The sequence below is a fragment of the Pseudonaja textilis genome, chromosome 2 (genome assembly GCF_049901715.1).
Source record: "Pseudonaja textilis isolate UNSWEBS1 chromosome 2, rPseTex1.2, whole genome shotgun sequence".
In the NCBI taxonomy this organism is placed as follows: domain Eukaryota; kingdom Metazoa; phylum Chordata; class Lepidosauria; order Squamata; family Elapidae; genus Pseudonaja; species Pseudonaja textilis.
In genome coordinates, this window is record NC_141991.1 from 47,261,514 (window position 1) to 47,278,291 (window position 16,778).

Genomic DNA, 16,778 nt, shown 5'->3' on the forward strand with positions numbered 1-16,778 from the left:
AGTAGATATGGTTTGTCTGGAGAAAAAAAATGTGAACCAATGTAACTATCCATTTTTTGCCTTGAACAACATGTCAGCTTTGCCATCCTCCTAGCTCAGGTCACCTAATTAAATTGATCCATAGCAAATCTGTAAAAAATGAAAGGAGATTACATATTCCCATAATGCATAATTAATGGAATTCATCAGCACAAAATATGACGACACTAGCTACTTAAAGTAGTTTTAAAAACATAAGGGAAGGTCAATCAATGTCCATTAATCTTGATGGCTAAAACCTGGATGTTTTTCTTTTTAGATGCAGCAGCTGCTGGGGTAGGGTAGGATGGCAGTGAATATAGAGAAAAGCCCATTATCAGCCTGCTCTGTATGTTAGGAACTTGCCAGGACCATCTGGCTCCTGACTGAGGACAAAGTGTTGGACTAAATCAAGCGTAGGCCTGATCCAGCTAAATGAAGATACAAGTCCCATTGGTACCATGTACTGAATTGGGCCCAGAGGCTGGAGAATCTGCTGATTTTCTTCATTAGTCAAGCAGAGGCTGGATTTAGTCCTCAGAAAACCTGAGTTTGGTTGGGGTTAAGTTTATTCATTTAACTCTCTCTACCATGCAAATGACTCCCAAGAGCCTGGGAAGCTGCAAACAAACAGAACCTCTGGTTTTTCTCCTGTGTACTTTCCATTGCCCCCTTCACAATTAAAGGTGCCACCAATGCTGGTTTTGAGCTTTTAGGTGTACTGTACAAGAGAAGTGGGGATGAAAAGGACAGCTTCCCAGCTCCCTTTCTTTATTAAATTTATGCACCACTCATCTCCCTATTCATGTGACTTTGAGGCATCTTGGCTGCTGCAGGACAGAACCAGTCATCCTGTGTCAGGCACTGTTGACATTCAAAGTCTGAAATTGTTGGATGGGGAGGGAGAGTTGTCTGTTGACTGAAAACTGCAGGATTTTGGAGCCTGCAGGACATCGGGTTGCTTACACATCAGTAGGTATATGTATGCTATTACCTGCAGCCTAAATCCCAGGAAGATTAGTATGAAGAAAATGGGGACTATTTTCCCTCATTAAAATAATTCCAGTGCTGCATTTTTATTGTTCATTTTGGCATATCAATAGGACAGCATGGAATTATAGAGAGTTGGGCAGTCCTGCAAACTACACCAAGATGTACTGTAGTGATAGAAGTGTTGGACCAGCTGACCTCAAACTCAGTAGGTGCCTTTGGGTGCATCACTCTTAGCTCATCTTGATTCTCAGAACTGACAGAAAGAAGACTCTCTGAAAGCCACCCTGAATGTTCAGGGAAACAAAAGATGTGAAGTAAATGAAAGCCAAATTTCTTAGAGCTGCAGACTGTATATAGACTCATTCCAAACAGAAATGTTCAGAATTTGTCTAAAAACTGCCATGAACTGTTAGCCATGAAATACTTGAAATACTTTATTTTGTATAATAATTTTTCTTCAGGGGTAATTGATACATAGCTTAGAGAAAAATGCCTGCATCATGATCTCTTAAATAGTATATGAAAAATTAAAACTGTTGATAAGATCAGCCAAAAAAAATAAGGGGAAGTCAAGAATGGCTGAAGGAGTTGGATACATTCTGCTTATAATGTTGATAGGCCAGGCTTTATAGTTGTTTATCAAAATATTTTTTGCTGTTCAAGAAATGCCAGATGAAATCTGTGGCATGCAGTCACCTCAAAGGATAAAACAAACTAAAAATACCTATGCAGGAGGAAATCATTAAGAAAATCATGGACTGTGCCGAAATGAGTAAGTTGATATTTGAAATTAGAGAACAAGAGGATAAACAATTTTATATGATATGGGATTTATTTTATCAATGGTTAGATAAAAAGACATGGTAAAGAAATAGATTAGTAAGCCTTACAATAAAAGTTAATAGATTGATATAGAATACAAAATAAAATATATAACCATTGGATGAATGTATAAGATTAAATCATAATGAAAATAAGAATATCTCATATAAAATGATGGAAAAATAGTTTAGTCAAATGAATGTTTAATAATTGATATTACATAAGCACATGCTAGATTGATAAGGTGAGAATTTATATAGCTTGTGAGTAATGGTAAAAAAAAGGATAGCACAAAAGATTGTAACCGACATACTGTATGTATATAATTGAAAGAGGGTTTTATGTTTTTATGTTTTGTTTGTATATTTGTTGCAAAAAATTAAAACTTGGAAAAAAATAAAAAAGAAAAGTAAGAAAAAAATTAAAAAAGGATAAAACAAACTATTTTAACAGAGTTAAACTACATTTGATTAAAACTGCTTAAAATACAGTACTGGCTTCCATGCTTCAGTCTCGACACACCTTATATTTCTGGATAGAAAAACTATTTCAGTTGGGGAAGAAAAACAATGAGCAAGCAGGAAAAACAGAGGGCAAAAGATGCTTCCTGATAGCATTTGTTGATTATTGTGAATTGCATTTGTGTTTCTAGTGGAAATAGATCAGAGTTGAATTTTTCAATATTTATGCATAGATTTCCCAAAGTGATTGTAAGACTGCATGTCTGTGTCTTTCGGTTACATTTTTTTTTTCCTGTACTGAATCCGGAGATGCATCTATCTATCCTATTCCGTCTCTGGACCAACAGGCAAAATCACTTTAAAGGATGTTCAATATATTCTTTATATTTCAATCAACTTTAAAAAACATTGAATTTTGAGTAAAACGCCCCTTTTTTTAACAGAATGGTAATTATTCTATAAAGTTGCTGAGGTAATGTGTATACATATCAAGTTATTTCCCTCCTGTTCTCTTGGCCTTCATCATATAAATAATGAAATGGGTATCTGAAAGGTTGCCATTATTTTCAGGTCACACAGCCAGTGCAAAGAAAACCTATACCTGACAAATCACATTTCTGGAGTTTGGGAAAGAAGGGCTGAAGCAGCTGCTTGCCTTTTCATGTTTCCCTTTCTTATTTGTATAGTTATGACGTAGGAGAGAGTGAGCCCAAAGTTGGACTATTTCAGTTTGGTTCATTGAGACTCATTTTGTTAAGCTTTTTGGAACCCAGATTTGCAATAGCTGGTGTCTTTTTATTATTCAGTAATGAAATTCATTACATGCATCTTTCCAAATTGCTTGGAATGTAGGTGGATAATAATATAATTCCCCAAGCAATTCCAAAAGTATTTAAGAATAAAGAAGTTTCATGGGCAGGAACCAGTCCAGCAGGAGAGCTGCCTGCTGGGTGTCACAAGGTGGGGCTCAGGATATACTTCTCTGCTCTGGTTCTATCCTCTGGGACATCCTTCCCTCCGAGATTAGTCTCAACCTGCTGCCGGTCCAAAAATTTGGCTTTATGCCTGGGCATCGGATGTATGAAGGACTCATCTTTTGGCTTTAATTCTGGTCATTTTATGAACTTGGCTGCACTGTGTTTTTTTTATATTATGCATGTTAATGGAATAAATGGCATCTATAGTGATCTGTGGACGATATATAAATTATATAAATGAGCACATTATGGTGTGAATGCTGGGCAAAGTATGGAGTCAATAAGAACTGTAGATGTATTCAACATTTTTTAAAAAATGAGGAATGGATGTACAATTTCATTTTGTGTTGAAGATTAAGTTTAACGTTTATTTCTTTTCAAACACAGTTATAGTTCTCCAGCCCAGGTCAATTCCTTATTATTCCATCCTGCTTTTCAAAACAGTTTTGCTAGGAAGCCAAAGTACATAACATGGTATTAGAGAAAAATATATCCCTGGGGATTCTGTTCTAGGCATGCCTGGTGCAGTCTTTGGGTTTTATGCATCAAAAATAGATTGGTGCAATACATGGCTATTGTTCTCTGTGTAAAAAGCTTTATTTCTGAACTTCCTGGTATAATTGAATGAATAGAAATAATCTCAAATAAGCCATATTCAGAAAACTTATCTTTTATTATTAATGTTCATATATATTTTCCTCAAAAGTATCTAAGTTATACATATTATCCTTGCTTTAAGTACAAGTATTTCAAATGTGTGTGTATATATATATATATATATATATATATGTATGAGTGTATAGTACTGAGTAAATTGGAGCACAGAAACAAAACAAGAAACAGTAATCAGAAATTACTTGGAAAAATAAGTATCTTGATAAGGTCATGTCATCAAAGTGATAGAGTGACTAATATAAAAAGAGCAGGCTCATTATAAAACATGGTTCCAGACATATTATGAATAGGTAAATTGTCATGCCACATTTGTTGCATATAATAGTGATATACATTAGTTACACACAACTATTGCTGTCAGAGGAATTATGCTCTCAAGAGGAAACTGTTGGTGTATCAGCAGTGACTTGGAGCTGATACAATTCTAACTTTGTCATCACAATCTATCTGCATTCAAACATAGAGATCTCTGCTTCTATTAACAAACTTTTGCTTTCAGTGCAAGTAGATTTTATAGTAGATTTAGCCGATATAATTCATACCCTACTTATCCAAATTAAATTCATCTGTCTCTATGGATGAAGGTCCATCAGAGAGACTTATAGATGTACAGGACTGTAGAAATATAAAATATGTCAAGCACTTTATGGGTTATACTACCGTTTGGTAGAATATAAATTGTGCAGCTCTAAATCAGAACAGTTACCAGATTACTTCAGCTGCTTTAAAGCACATTAGTATATTTTTCTTTTTGTCCCATGTAAGTCTTAACATAGCCACCTCTGGTTCTGTTTAGAACTGTCTTGAATAGATGGGAAGTGGGGAAGAGAAAGAGAAAACTTATCGAGTATATGCCCAGTTGACATTCAAGGGTGGCAAAGAACACTTAGGTAGGCAACCTACCAGCCATTCCCCAAGTTACAGGTCTGTTGTTCCCTTTCCATAGCAAACTCTCCAATTCCTTATTTAAACTAGCTTACAATTGGTAAGTTTAACTTCAGTTGCAAAAGCTGCAGTTTTACATAAGAACTGCAACTTAATTTTCAAACAAATGCCACTTTTACATTCAGTCTTAATAAACTGTAATTATTTAGGTATTTTTTTAAAAAGTAAAACTGTAAGATTTCAGATACAGTAGGGGTTGGATCTTGCTTGGCAAAAATCAATTCCTCTTTCCCAAGCTTCTTGGGAGATTAAAGCTGAAGAAGCCTACTGGATTAGGGACTCTGGGACAATGGACAATATTCTGACTGTCCGAACAAATATGTCTCATCTAAAATAACTGAAAGGTAACTCCCACTTTCCTTATGATTCAGCCTCTTATTTCACACCTATCCCTCTAGTCCCCACAACTCTGCTGAAAGCTGAATATAATTTCTAATACTTCTATATTGCTTCAGAACTCAGGAGTTGCAACAGATACTCCCTCAACAAAGTTATTCAAAGGCACTGATCTTCAAACTTCTGACTGTAAGAAGGAACTAGTAAAGTCGTACCTTGCCTTATGTATGGGTGTTTCCTTTTTTAAATGTTTGGTGCCCAGAACGAGCAGTACTGGTCTAGATATATTTCACTATAGCTGAAATCCCAATACACTTGAACAGGTTAAGAATTAAACCAAATTGTATATCTTTGGAATAATCTTTATCATGATTGCCTCGAATTCTTGAATACAACTCTTACTACATCCATAGTATAGCTAATCTCCCCCCCTTTTAAGGCCTAATGTCCTCCCCGCCCAAACCCTGAAGAGACACTTTTGGTCATCCTCAGTCCTGCTCATGGAATGGGAAAAGGACCTCCCTCTCAAGTTACAGTAGCTTCCCACACATGGTGGGCAGGATCTTTCTTTTGTGCTATGGAATGATCCATAAAATTCATGCTACCAAGAATTAATTCATTAATTTAGGCACCTTAATGATTTGCACACAGAGGCACAAAACAGGCAACTGTTACTTCTACTGAGCTTCTCTTGCAGATTCCTTTATTTGGAATTACAGCTGTGTAGAGATCCATATGTGAAAGGCAAAATGTGATTCAGTGCATGACACCATCACATGCTCCAAATTTTACCCATCAACCCCAGATCTCTGCAAGTCCTATTAAGCATCTAATGCTTGCATTTTTACTAGAGGAAGGAGTAGAACTTATTAAAATAAATCTGGATTCATAAATGCAGAATGATCACTATATAACAGCAAAAAGCTATTATTATTTTGCTGCCATCTAATAGCCATTTGCATTTTTGCATGCCAACCACTATCCTTAACAAAAGATTTGGAGCTGCCCATGAAAAATACAAAATATTTTTTCAAGGTAGAATGTCAAACTGTTTTAATCTGTACAACTGTTTTACATGTCCTCAGTTAAAAACCTCTAACAATGATACTGTGTGATTCTCCCACTCCCAAAGTGGAAAATCAGCCAGATTGAACATTCTAAGAATTGCAAAACTGCACCATTAATATAGTATTTAGCGTGAGAGCTGGCTTCCAGAATGATACCTTATTTTCAGAACTGTGTGTAGTATTTTTTTGCAATGCCTCAGAAAGATCTTTTTAAAAATTGAAGCACCAGTAGAAAGCAAAATTATTCCCCACTGACTTTGGGTTACTTAGTAGTGATACTAGTGCCTCTACTACCTGCCGAGCTCTGATGTTCAAATAATTAATGAATCTGTACTTATAAATCAGCCACTTATTTGATTTCTAGGATGAGCAACAATCACATCCAAATAACCAGGTATTAAAGCTTAGTTATATTGGAAAGTAAACTATTCTCTCTCCTCCAACTTCTCATCTCATCCATCTTAATTTTGGTAATTAAGAACTATGGAAATCTCATGTTTTTACTAACATTGTATCCTAGCATTCATTAGGCCATATTTTCCTTTCCAATTTACATCGGCCACATCAATTGGAATATTTGAAGGATACTTCAAATATTACATCTTTCCTACACAGAAAGCCTATTCAGGCAACAAAATCATGAGAATACGTGCCTGATGGTTGCAAATAGGATTACTGCTTCTTGGGAAAAATCTCATGATAGCCTAGTTCTGTAGAGCATCAGGCTTTCCACACAGGAAATTCAGATTTAAAAGTAGCCTGTAAATTGTACTGAATGCTCTCATGCAATAAATGTGTAGGGAGTTACAATAAAAAATGGATTATAAGAAAAGACTATTTTACAAGAGATAATAATATAGAATTTCTTCCAGAACTCATGAAAATTGCTAGTTGCTGAATAGCAAATATTTGATTACAATGGGCAGCTCCGTGTTTTTCTAGTGTTACTGTTCTTTATTAAGTAGTTAGTCACAATTACGACCGAAACAACCTCAACATCAGGTGAAATTGAGATTGCACACAACTACCTTGTCCATTCATAAGTGCACCGAACCTTTATGTCTAGGCTGCAAAACTCTAAATGACCAATGGAGGGAAGCAAGGAGATTTAGAAAACTAACTCACTGTCTGCAGCCTTTTAAAAGTTGCCAAGATCTAGAAGCCCTAATTAAATTCCTTCATCCACATCTTAGTCTTCCACTGTGTGTCCTATATAATTGGCTTTCCTCAATAATTTTTAGCAATAACCTTCTCTACTGATTAAGCGCTATTTGGAATTTTGCCTGCCACTACTGAAATAGCCCTTTTTCCAGCCTACCTACTTGCTGCAAAAATTCAAACAGCCTCTAGATGGCAGTAAAGAGTTAGAATTATCTGTTTGGATTCTTGCAGCACAGCTATGTTAGGCAGTTCTTTCTTCCTTCTCTCTTTGGTTTCCTTGCCTTCCAAGAGTCACTAATGGCTGGCCAACTTCTAAGTCAGAGTAGGAACAGGATTGTGAGAACAAAGGAATTATTTCCCAGCCTTCAAGTGGCAATGGCCTTCTGTATATAACAAAGGCATAAAAGCTATTAGGCAAAGAAATGGCATCTATTCCATATTGTACACCTTCATTCCTCCTTAAGATATCTTTGAGAAACTTACAGAAACTTTATATATTATTTTTTAATTATTTCTCTCTTAAATATAACTTTCAGTTTTATACTTTAAGTTATCTGCAACACAGGTAACAAAAAAACAGCCCAAGTATTTACATATCTTGCACTGAAAAAATGATTTGGCTTCTGGAAGCAGCATCATGTCTTCAATGCTTATAAGTCTTCTAGATACATTTTACATACTCTCATTTCTCCACAGTATCAACTCTGGGGATAAATGTTAATTGTCTGAGTACAAACTACACCCTTTCAAAGTGCAAAACTGTGCTGTTTCTATTATATAATGGCCTCTTTTGTCAAGGCATTTTGGGGTTTGTATGGGGAGAAAACTTTTGGCCAGATTAACCGTAATACATATTAGAATGTTGTGAGATGTTCTGAATTCCTCAGCCTCCTAATCCTACCTCTATCTGTCAAATGCTTGGTCCTATTAGTAGGCTTGAAAAATTTCAAAGAACAGGAGGGAAGAATTAAAATCTGGCAAGAGTAAAAAATAGAATGTTGTGGAAGATGCCAAACTTTGAAACATTCCAAAAATTATTGCAATATAAAAAATTACCTCAGCACCTCAGGAACTCCTTGGGAAAACCAAAAACTAGGTTTGGTGAAAGACTGGACAAAGTCCTTTAATACAATGGCACTCCCAGCTGGGAAGTCCATCCTAATGTCCTTGCTAGCTCTTTCCTCTGTAGAGTAAGGGCTTTAAATGGAGCATGGCATTCTCCTCCCATCCCACGCCGGGTAACACAGCAATTTCTTGTAAAAAAATAAGTTAATTCAGGAGCCCCTATAAGACCTTTCCCCTCAAAGAGAGGCTGTTAAAAGAAAAAGAACTTCCCTTCCCAGTATACCCCAATCACCAGACACAGGGTTTCAGAGTGGCTTTTGCTTAGATTGGTGGGCTTCCTCAGTTGCTCTCTGACCAATCCATGTTTCTATTTCTTTAAAAACAGAAGTAGTCACATCGGGAAGCTCTTTATGGAGAGCATGGAAGGCTTCATCATATACCTGCAGAATGCAAGAAAGGAAGTTGAAGGCACATTGCAAATAACTTCTGATAGACTATTCTTCCAATATACACTTTCGTGTCATTTTAATTTGCAATTCTGGCCACATCTTGTCCTATATCTATCTAATTAACCCAATTTTTGAAGTATTATCTTTAGGGAGCAATCTTGACTTTTGTATTTGTAAATTTTTGCTTATTAGGAAGGTGGTTAATAGCTTAGAATATTTTAATCACATACTTTCCCCTTGTGCTCAGATGTGTTGTATAACACTGCTAAGCAGCACTAACCAAGACTCTTTTTAATCTTTCTCCATTGCAATAATTTTAGTGTCCATTAATTAAACACATTGGTGCAATCTATGCATGAATTTCACTGAATATTGCTCCTTTCATACATATTTATGTATACATTTATAAAACTTTTGTAAGAGCTCAGAAATCCTGCTCATTTGCTGGAAGACATATGTAAACATCTCAAATATCTGATTAATAAAAATTGTTATTGAAATATTTTTATTAACTGAAATGCCACTAAGTATTTCATGCTCTGTTTTATCTGTTCTGTATATTCCTCCTCTCATGTACGACACCAAGAAAAAGTTAATCAACTTTTAAAATGTTGCATCTACAACTCTTTTCCATTCCTTCCATCTATGTTTTAGTCTTGTGCAGGGGTGGGATCTGATAGGGGTAATTACCGGTTCGGTGATTTACAAGGTTCGGTGATTTACGATGTGCTTCCCTGCATGCTGCACATGCCGGCCTGTAAATCATCATCAGCACGCTGCCTACAGTGAAGCAGCCTTTCAAAAAGCTCTTTTTCCCTGCTTTTTAAAATACAGCTGTGCCTCGCTCGGCAGCAGAAGTTGAAAAAGCAGGAAATAAAGGTCAGGTAAGAACTTGGATGGGTCGGTGAGCCAAAACTGCTCTTCAGAGCTACCGGTTCTACAGAGGTGGACAGAACCGGTAGAAACCCCGCCTGGTCTTGTGCCTTTATTATCTCCAGCCACAGATATGGATTTTTTTTCTGAATACCTCCATTATTTTCTCTTTCGATTTGGAATTTCCTGTCTGAATGCCCATTTACTCAGTATACTCACAATAACCCTCTATGCCTAATGACTATATGAAATATAACCTAATCTGTTCCTTATCTACAAAATATGAGGGCTATCCACAAAATAGATTACGTTTTTGTCTGTAGTAAGAAGGGGTGGAGCTAGTGTGGCCATCTTTGGTCTGCGTGTCCGCCGCTCAGTCTGCATCTAGTCGTGCTAGTGGGAGGTTCATATCGTTGCCCGTTATTTCACAGCAAACGTTTGAAATGTGTGCTGCAATTGAAAATCCCGCGAGTTGTGAGGTGCAATCAGCAATAAGGTTTTTGTTGGCAAAAAATCATAAACCGATTGAAATTTTTCGGCAACTGTGTGAAATGTACGGGGACATCACTGAAGGTGGAATGCGCCAATGGTGCATTAAGTTTAAAAATGGGCGAACTAACATTCATGATAAACAGCGGAGTGGATGTCCGAGCATTGTGACTGATGAACTGGTCGCGAAAGTCTATGACAAGATTCGTGAAAACTGCCATTTCACAGTAACAGAACTTTTGTTTAGTTTTTCACAAATTTCACGCAGTATGTTGCATGAAATTGTTAACAAAAGCTAGGCTACCACAAATTTTGTGCAAGATGGGTGCCAAAAATCCTGACAGAAAACCACAAGAGTCAGCGTATGGCCGCATCATTGACATTTCTGTACTCTTACGACAAAGATGGAGATTCATTTCTTGATCGAATCGTAACTGGAGACGAGACTTGGGTCAAACATGTGAACAGCGAGACCAAATTGCAGTCTATGGAGTGGGGGCACACAAATTCCCCCCCAAAACCAAGAAAATGTTTGCAAACATTCTCTGCAAGGAAGATTATGGTGACTGTTTTTTGGGATAGGCAAAGTGTGCTTCTTATCAATTTTCTGGAACATGGTGCAACAGTAAACTCTGTGAGGTATTGTGAAACGTTGCAAAAGCTAAGAAAAGCAATTCAGAACAAGTGTAGAGGTTAAGCTCAAAAATTTTGTTTTTGCATGACAATGCCTGACCACACACAGCAAATCGCACTCAAGAAGTCCCGAATGCTTTCAAGTGGAAGATTTTTCCTCATCCGCCCTACAGCCCCGATCTTGCACCAAGCGACTACCACTTGTTTCCGAGGATGAAGACCTGGCTTGGAACACAGCGCTTTGACGATGTGGAACTGCGGGTGGGTGTGACTGACTGGCTCAAATCTAAGGCAGCTGAATTTTGTGACAATGGAATTACAAAGCTTGTTCACCGCTATGATAAGTGCCTCAATTTGTTCGGTGAATATGTTGAAAAGTAGTATTTAAGAATCACTTAAAAGTGTATATAATACTACACTTTGTTTTTTTTCTATCGCAAAACGTAATCTATTTTGTGGATAGCCCTCGTACATTTAATATTTGTTTATATACTTGGTTACAGTTATCACCCTATCTTCTTTTATGAATCTTTCTTTATTTCCAAATTTCAAGGAGAACCTATCTTTTGCTAATCTCTTCTAACATTAAATAAAGAATGCACCATTTTTCTAATTTACATTTCATTTATTACACGGATGTCAAACTTGCATCGTCATGGCGTCGTCATGTGATGTATCATGACTCCCCCCCTTCGCTAAACCGGATGTGGGCATGGCCAGTGCGTGATGTATCTGGCCTGCAGGCTGCGAGTTTATCAGTCCCAATCTATTATGTTAGAATTCAGTCATCTCATCCATAAATATCTATCAAATACATAATATTGTCTTTAAAATGTACATTGTCCCACAAATTCAAATCTATAAATACTTCTTATAAATAGTAAAGGATGGCATGAGGAACTTCTAATCATGTTTCAGAGTTCTATACACAAGATAAATCCTAAGGGAAATTCCTAAATATATTCACTGTGGTGTTTTCAGTGTCCAGTTGCTCTGATAGAGACTAGAAATTATCTAACAGAACAAGGGAGTTGGGAGGGACCTTGAAATTCTTCTAGTTCAACTCCCTGTTCAAGCAGGAAACTCATGTTAGAAAAATGGTTATTTGTCTATGACCAATACACAAATTTGAAATTGCCAAGGGGATGGATCATGCATTTTAAATAATCCTTTTTTGATGCTGTTATTCTATGCTCATGTGCAGTTTTGGGGGATCCTTATATCTATTTCTGATTTTAAAATTATGTGCTAACAAAAACTGTCTCCTGAAATGCAACTTGCTTCTTTCGGGTATTCCTCTAGGCATTTTCATAGAAGTGAATGTTTTATAAACAGTCATTGTACTTGCTATTTTTAAGTGAATGTATCTCTTGTTTAAGTTCTGCTAAAAGCAGTGGGATTAATCATCTTAGTAAATGGACTTTGAATTGTGGTGAATGGAAGAAATTGAAAGTTTTACTTGAATATCATCCCAACATTTATTTCATCCAGGCTTTCTCAGTACCTGAAAAACTAAAGCATGCCGATATAGATAGATAGATAGATAGATAGATAGATAGATAGATAGATAGATAGAGATAGATAGATAGATAGATAGATAGATAGATAGATAGATAGATAGATAGATAGATTTGTAAAATATCTACTTAGACCAATACATCTGAATCACTGAATAGAGCACAACTTTAGAAACAGTAACTGTTTGATCCTGCAAAAATTAAATAAGTTAACCTTGAATGTTTTATCCTGACTTGGGGCAGTATCCATCAATAAGTAAGATCCTCTGATGTCACAGAGTTTGTCCGGTGAACCATGGAGCGCCAAGATGGGGAGAAACAGTTTAGGGAGAGAGCGTTCAATTTTGGCAATAGCATTCAGTAGCTGAATGACGAAGGAGACTTTCATGCCACCATGATAGACCAGAGGGTCTGAACGGTAATTTTCAACCTGTTGGGAGTAAAATAACATTTCAGACATTTTAGCCAGCAAATAATCAACTTCTGATAAGCATTTTCTATGCCATTTTAGAAGAGATGTTTTTAAAGAGGATACATTTTAATAGTCACATACCCTTTAACATTTGATTAGGTTGCCCTTCCCCTTTGAACTCAGATTTAAAAGTTAATTTTCAATCTTATTTCAAATGTATGGCAGTGTCTGACAAAAAAACTATGTCAAAGCAATTCATAATACACAAACTACTGTGAATGGCCAAAAGACTAGTGTCCACTGTCAAGTGGAAGAAGGGAAACGGATTCTCTAGAGCAGCGGTGAGGAACGATGGCCCTTTTATGACTTGTAGACTTTAACTCCAGGAATGATGAGGAAGGGAAGAAATTTGGTTTAGAAGGATTTTATTTTGCACACAGGCAGTCAGGGAAGAGGCAAGGGAGAAAATTATGCTACCAGAAAAAGTGCAAATTCTTTTTTTGCAGCCTGACATTTTTCATAGCAGCCCTGACATTTTCACTCAAATCCATTTGCCTTCCCCCACCCCACCCCCAATTTAAACAAAAGTGCTGGGTTCTTCTGGCTACTTAGCAACTAACTCTACCCTAAAAACTGCCCAGTTGTTTGGTGCTGTGCCACAGCAATCTCACACAGAGGCAACATAGCTCCAAGCTGTTTCACTTACTAAAAAGCAGCAATTTTAAGCACTCTTGAAAGAAAAAAAAAACCCCACAAAGGAGTGGGTGGTTGAATTGGCAGATGTTCCCTTCCCACAGAGTAAAATGATATAAACTGGTATGACATACTCCCTTCGCCACCCCAGTACAAAGCCACAAATGCTGGGAGGTGGGCTTTTTTTGTTTGTTCTTGACCTCTAACTCTATTTTATACTGATATTTTAAAAACTCCTAGAAATACAAGAGATTCAACAGATGTGATCCAAGTATGTGACATTACATGATTGTCCAAGCAAGGAATGCAGTGAAAGAACAGAAGAAAAATAGCTAGAGATTACACTTGGTTTTTAAACTATGATTTAATATAAATATGAACATATTTGAGGTGTTGCAAATGGAGACCTTCTGGAGAAAGGCTGTGAAAGATGATGATGATTTTAATGAGGGATGCAAAAAGGCAAGAAAGGACAAGCCAAGAATCTTTCTTTTTTATTACATTTCTTCTTTTCCAGTATTCCATCTGCATTAATTAATTTCTCTAAGCATCATTTGGCCAGTTTTGCATACTATCAACATAGTCCAGATTTTTCCTTGAAGTTTTTATAACTTAAAAAACCAAAACAAAACTCAAAACCACAGATTCTCTCTTCATCCAACCACCTTTAAAGGCAGGATATTGAGAAGAACGGAATAACTTAATAGTTATATCCATGCTTTGTGTACAGAAGGTCCTTAAGTGTTTCTGATCAGAAGTGTTGAATACTACACCTATGTGTAACCTAAAATCTATTCACTGTATAGGCTCTGTACAGTGAAGTGCCCTGTACAGGGACTGCAATCAATCTGCAACCTCATACAGAGATAGTGAACAAAAAGTAACTTTGCAACTAAGCCTCACATTTATGAACTTCACAGGTCTGAAAAGCAAAGCTAAAGCATGGTTTCACAAGCACAAGCATGGTTTCACTTAGTGACCACTTCTCTTAATGGCTGAGTTGCTGGTCCCAATTGTGGTAGCTAAACAAAAGATTACCTGTAATTATTTGCTATTATTTACCACCGACATTTATACTTAAGAATGAGATAATGAGAACTGTACTATAATGAAAATCTGCAGTTAAACTTTGTTACCTGGATTCTATTTTGGGTAATTACACCAAGTTTAATTCCAGAAAAGCATACATGATTGGTGCGGTTTCACTGCTATGGTATTATCATACTTTGTTTTTGATTACTTTGCCAATTATAGAATTGCTATATCTCACTTATAAAAATCTGGGCTACCGCTAGGTGACAGCAAACAGATATATGACTCCTTGTTACAATCTGGCAGGCGCCTCGTTTTTGTTCCCATTTCGATACAATAACTGTAATGCTAATAATAATTCTGCTTCTTGACCTGGAAACATTAATGATTTTTACCATTTATGAAACACATCAATGTTCCCTTTAAGCTCATATGCATTACACCCTCTCCTTTGAACAAGAAACCAAATGATTGCTAAATGAATGTGTGACTTTCAAGAGACAGGCTGGGAGGATCATGGTTCTGCCTTCTCATTTAGATAAAAGTTCTCTTGGACAGAGTCCTGTACCTCACCCAGCCCTTCCCTCTTCACAGGGCAAAGAGATTGCTTAAGCAAGCTATCTCTTCCTGAGCTGCATGTCTCTGCAGTGCAGCCTTTCCCTTAAAAAAATGCTAACCGCAAGTTAACAAGCTCAGCTCTATGTCCTTAATTAGTTCATTAGAACCTTACATCAGGCTGTGCTGCTACCTGAAAGTGTAGCTTTCATTATCTCAAATTAGTTTCACTGAAGGCTCGTGTTACCAAGTGCCTGAAATTTGGTTGTAAATGCACACGCTGGTCAGAAAAAAATGTTAACGCCATATTTGTAAAAGTTTGCTCAGTGAGGTAGTTGCTAAATGAAGACTAGCTTTATCCCATTATTTATCACAATCATAGTTGTTTGAAGATTTCTAATGTATAGGTTTCTGCCTTCAGCATATATTTACAAATTACTGCTTCAAGCTTAGTATGACCATTGTGAAAAAGCATGTATATGGAAATAGTTGTGTTCCATTCAGTCTTTAAAATATCTTCCATACATTTTATTAATTTCTTTTCATATTATCTTTTCAAATTTTGTTTTGGAAATTTCTAAGATTCCATTTTAGGTCCTATTATCACTTTCGAGCTAATAAAGCTTTTTCAATCTGATACTCCTCAGTAACATCAGACCATATTTGCCCTGCAAATCCAAATCACTTGTGTCGTTTGGACTTCACTGATGTAGATTATGAGTTGTCTTGAATTAAAAACTGCTAATGTAGCATTAGCTTTTTATAGTGACTCTGTATCTGCATGGCAAACCTATGAAGGTATGGAACAGGTGAAATGATTATATAAATTGTTGAATGATACACTCCCATATTTTACATTTGTTTTTAATAGCTTTAATTTGTGTTTTATTTATTTTTCTTACTGTTGTTTTTTTTCTGTTTATTTTATTTATTTATTTTGTCAGCCATCCAGAGACAAGGTCTTTACCATGATTTTGATAATCTTTGGTGTCATGATAACTTGTCTATGTTTTCATAGAGTTTATTTCCAACTGTACTGGACATTATTTGGTATTATAGAATTTTTATATTTTTGATTGTAGAAATACACATATAAATATATTATTAATAATATTCAATTGTCTGTATACTCTGAACAAAAGAAAACAAATGAAACTCTTCTTAGAGTACCATCTTAGCTATTCCTATGTGATTGTTATGCATATGGTGCCTATTCTACATCATTGTGACTGGGTTAAAGCTTGGACATAATAATATGGGTTGCTGTGTTATAAAAAGCCAATTATAATGTCCTAAATTATTCCACCTTATATTCACAGTGTAGGAACTATATCTTGGCAGTTCCCAATCTTCAAATTTACTAATGGAGGTTTTCATATATTTTTCCAGCTAAGAAAAGCCCATCAGTGTGGGGAAGAAAGCTTGATTCAGAATGCCCACATGTATTGTAGTCACAATGCAAGTCCATTTAACCATCTTGATTCAAATAGAAATATGATCACAATCTTCAGGGTACAATTGAAACTACAACAGAGGAGATCTCTCCCAAAGGCAAGCAAGACCGAAAATAATTGTGCTGAACAGCAATGCTGCCTTATCTTTTAT

At 36.3% G+C, this 16,778-nt stretch overlaps 1 protein-coding gene across 5 annotated transcripts in view; it reads right to left on the minus strand.

The window, feature by feature from the left end:
• Nucleotides 1–3,925: 3,925 nt before the first annotated feature.
• Nucleotides 3,926–16,778, minus strand: part of MGLL (monoglyceride lipase) — a 164,551-nt gene continuing 151,698 nt past the window's right edge. For all 5 annotated transcript variants that reach the window (XM_087923785.1, XM_026723323.2, XM_087923786.1 and 2 more), the window contains exons 7-8: nt 12,696–12,911; nt 3,926–8,960 (exon numbers count right to left, since the gene is read on the minus strand). In XM_087923785.1, the coding sequence (XP_087779911.1) occupies nt 8,826–8,960; nt 12,696–12,911 (351 nt within the window). In that variant the 3' untranslated portion in view covers nt 3,926–8,825. The remainder of the gene's footprint in view (nt 8,961–12,695; nt 12,912–16,778) is intronic.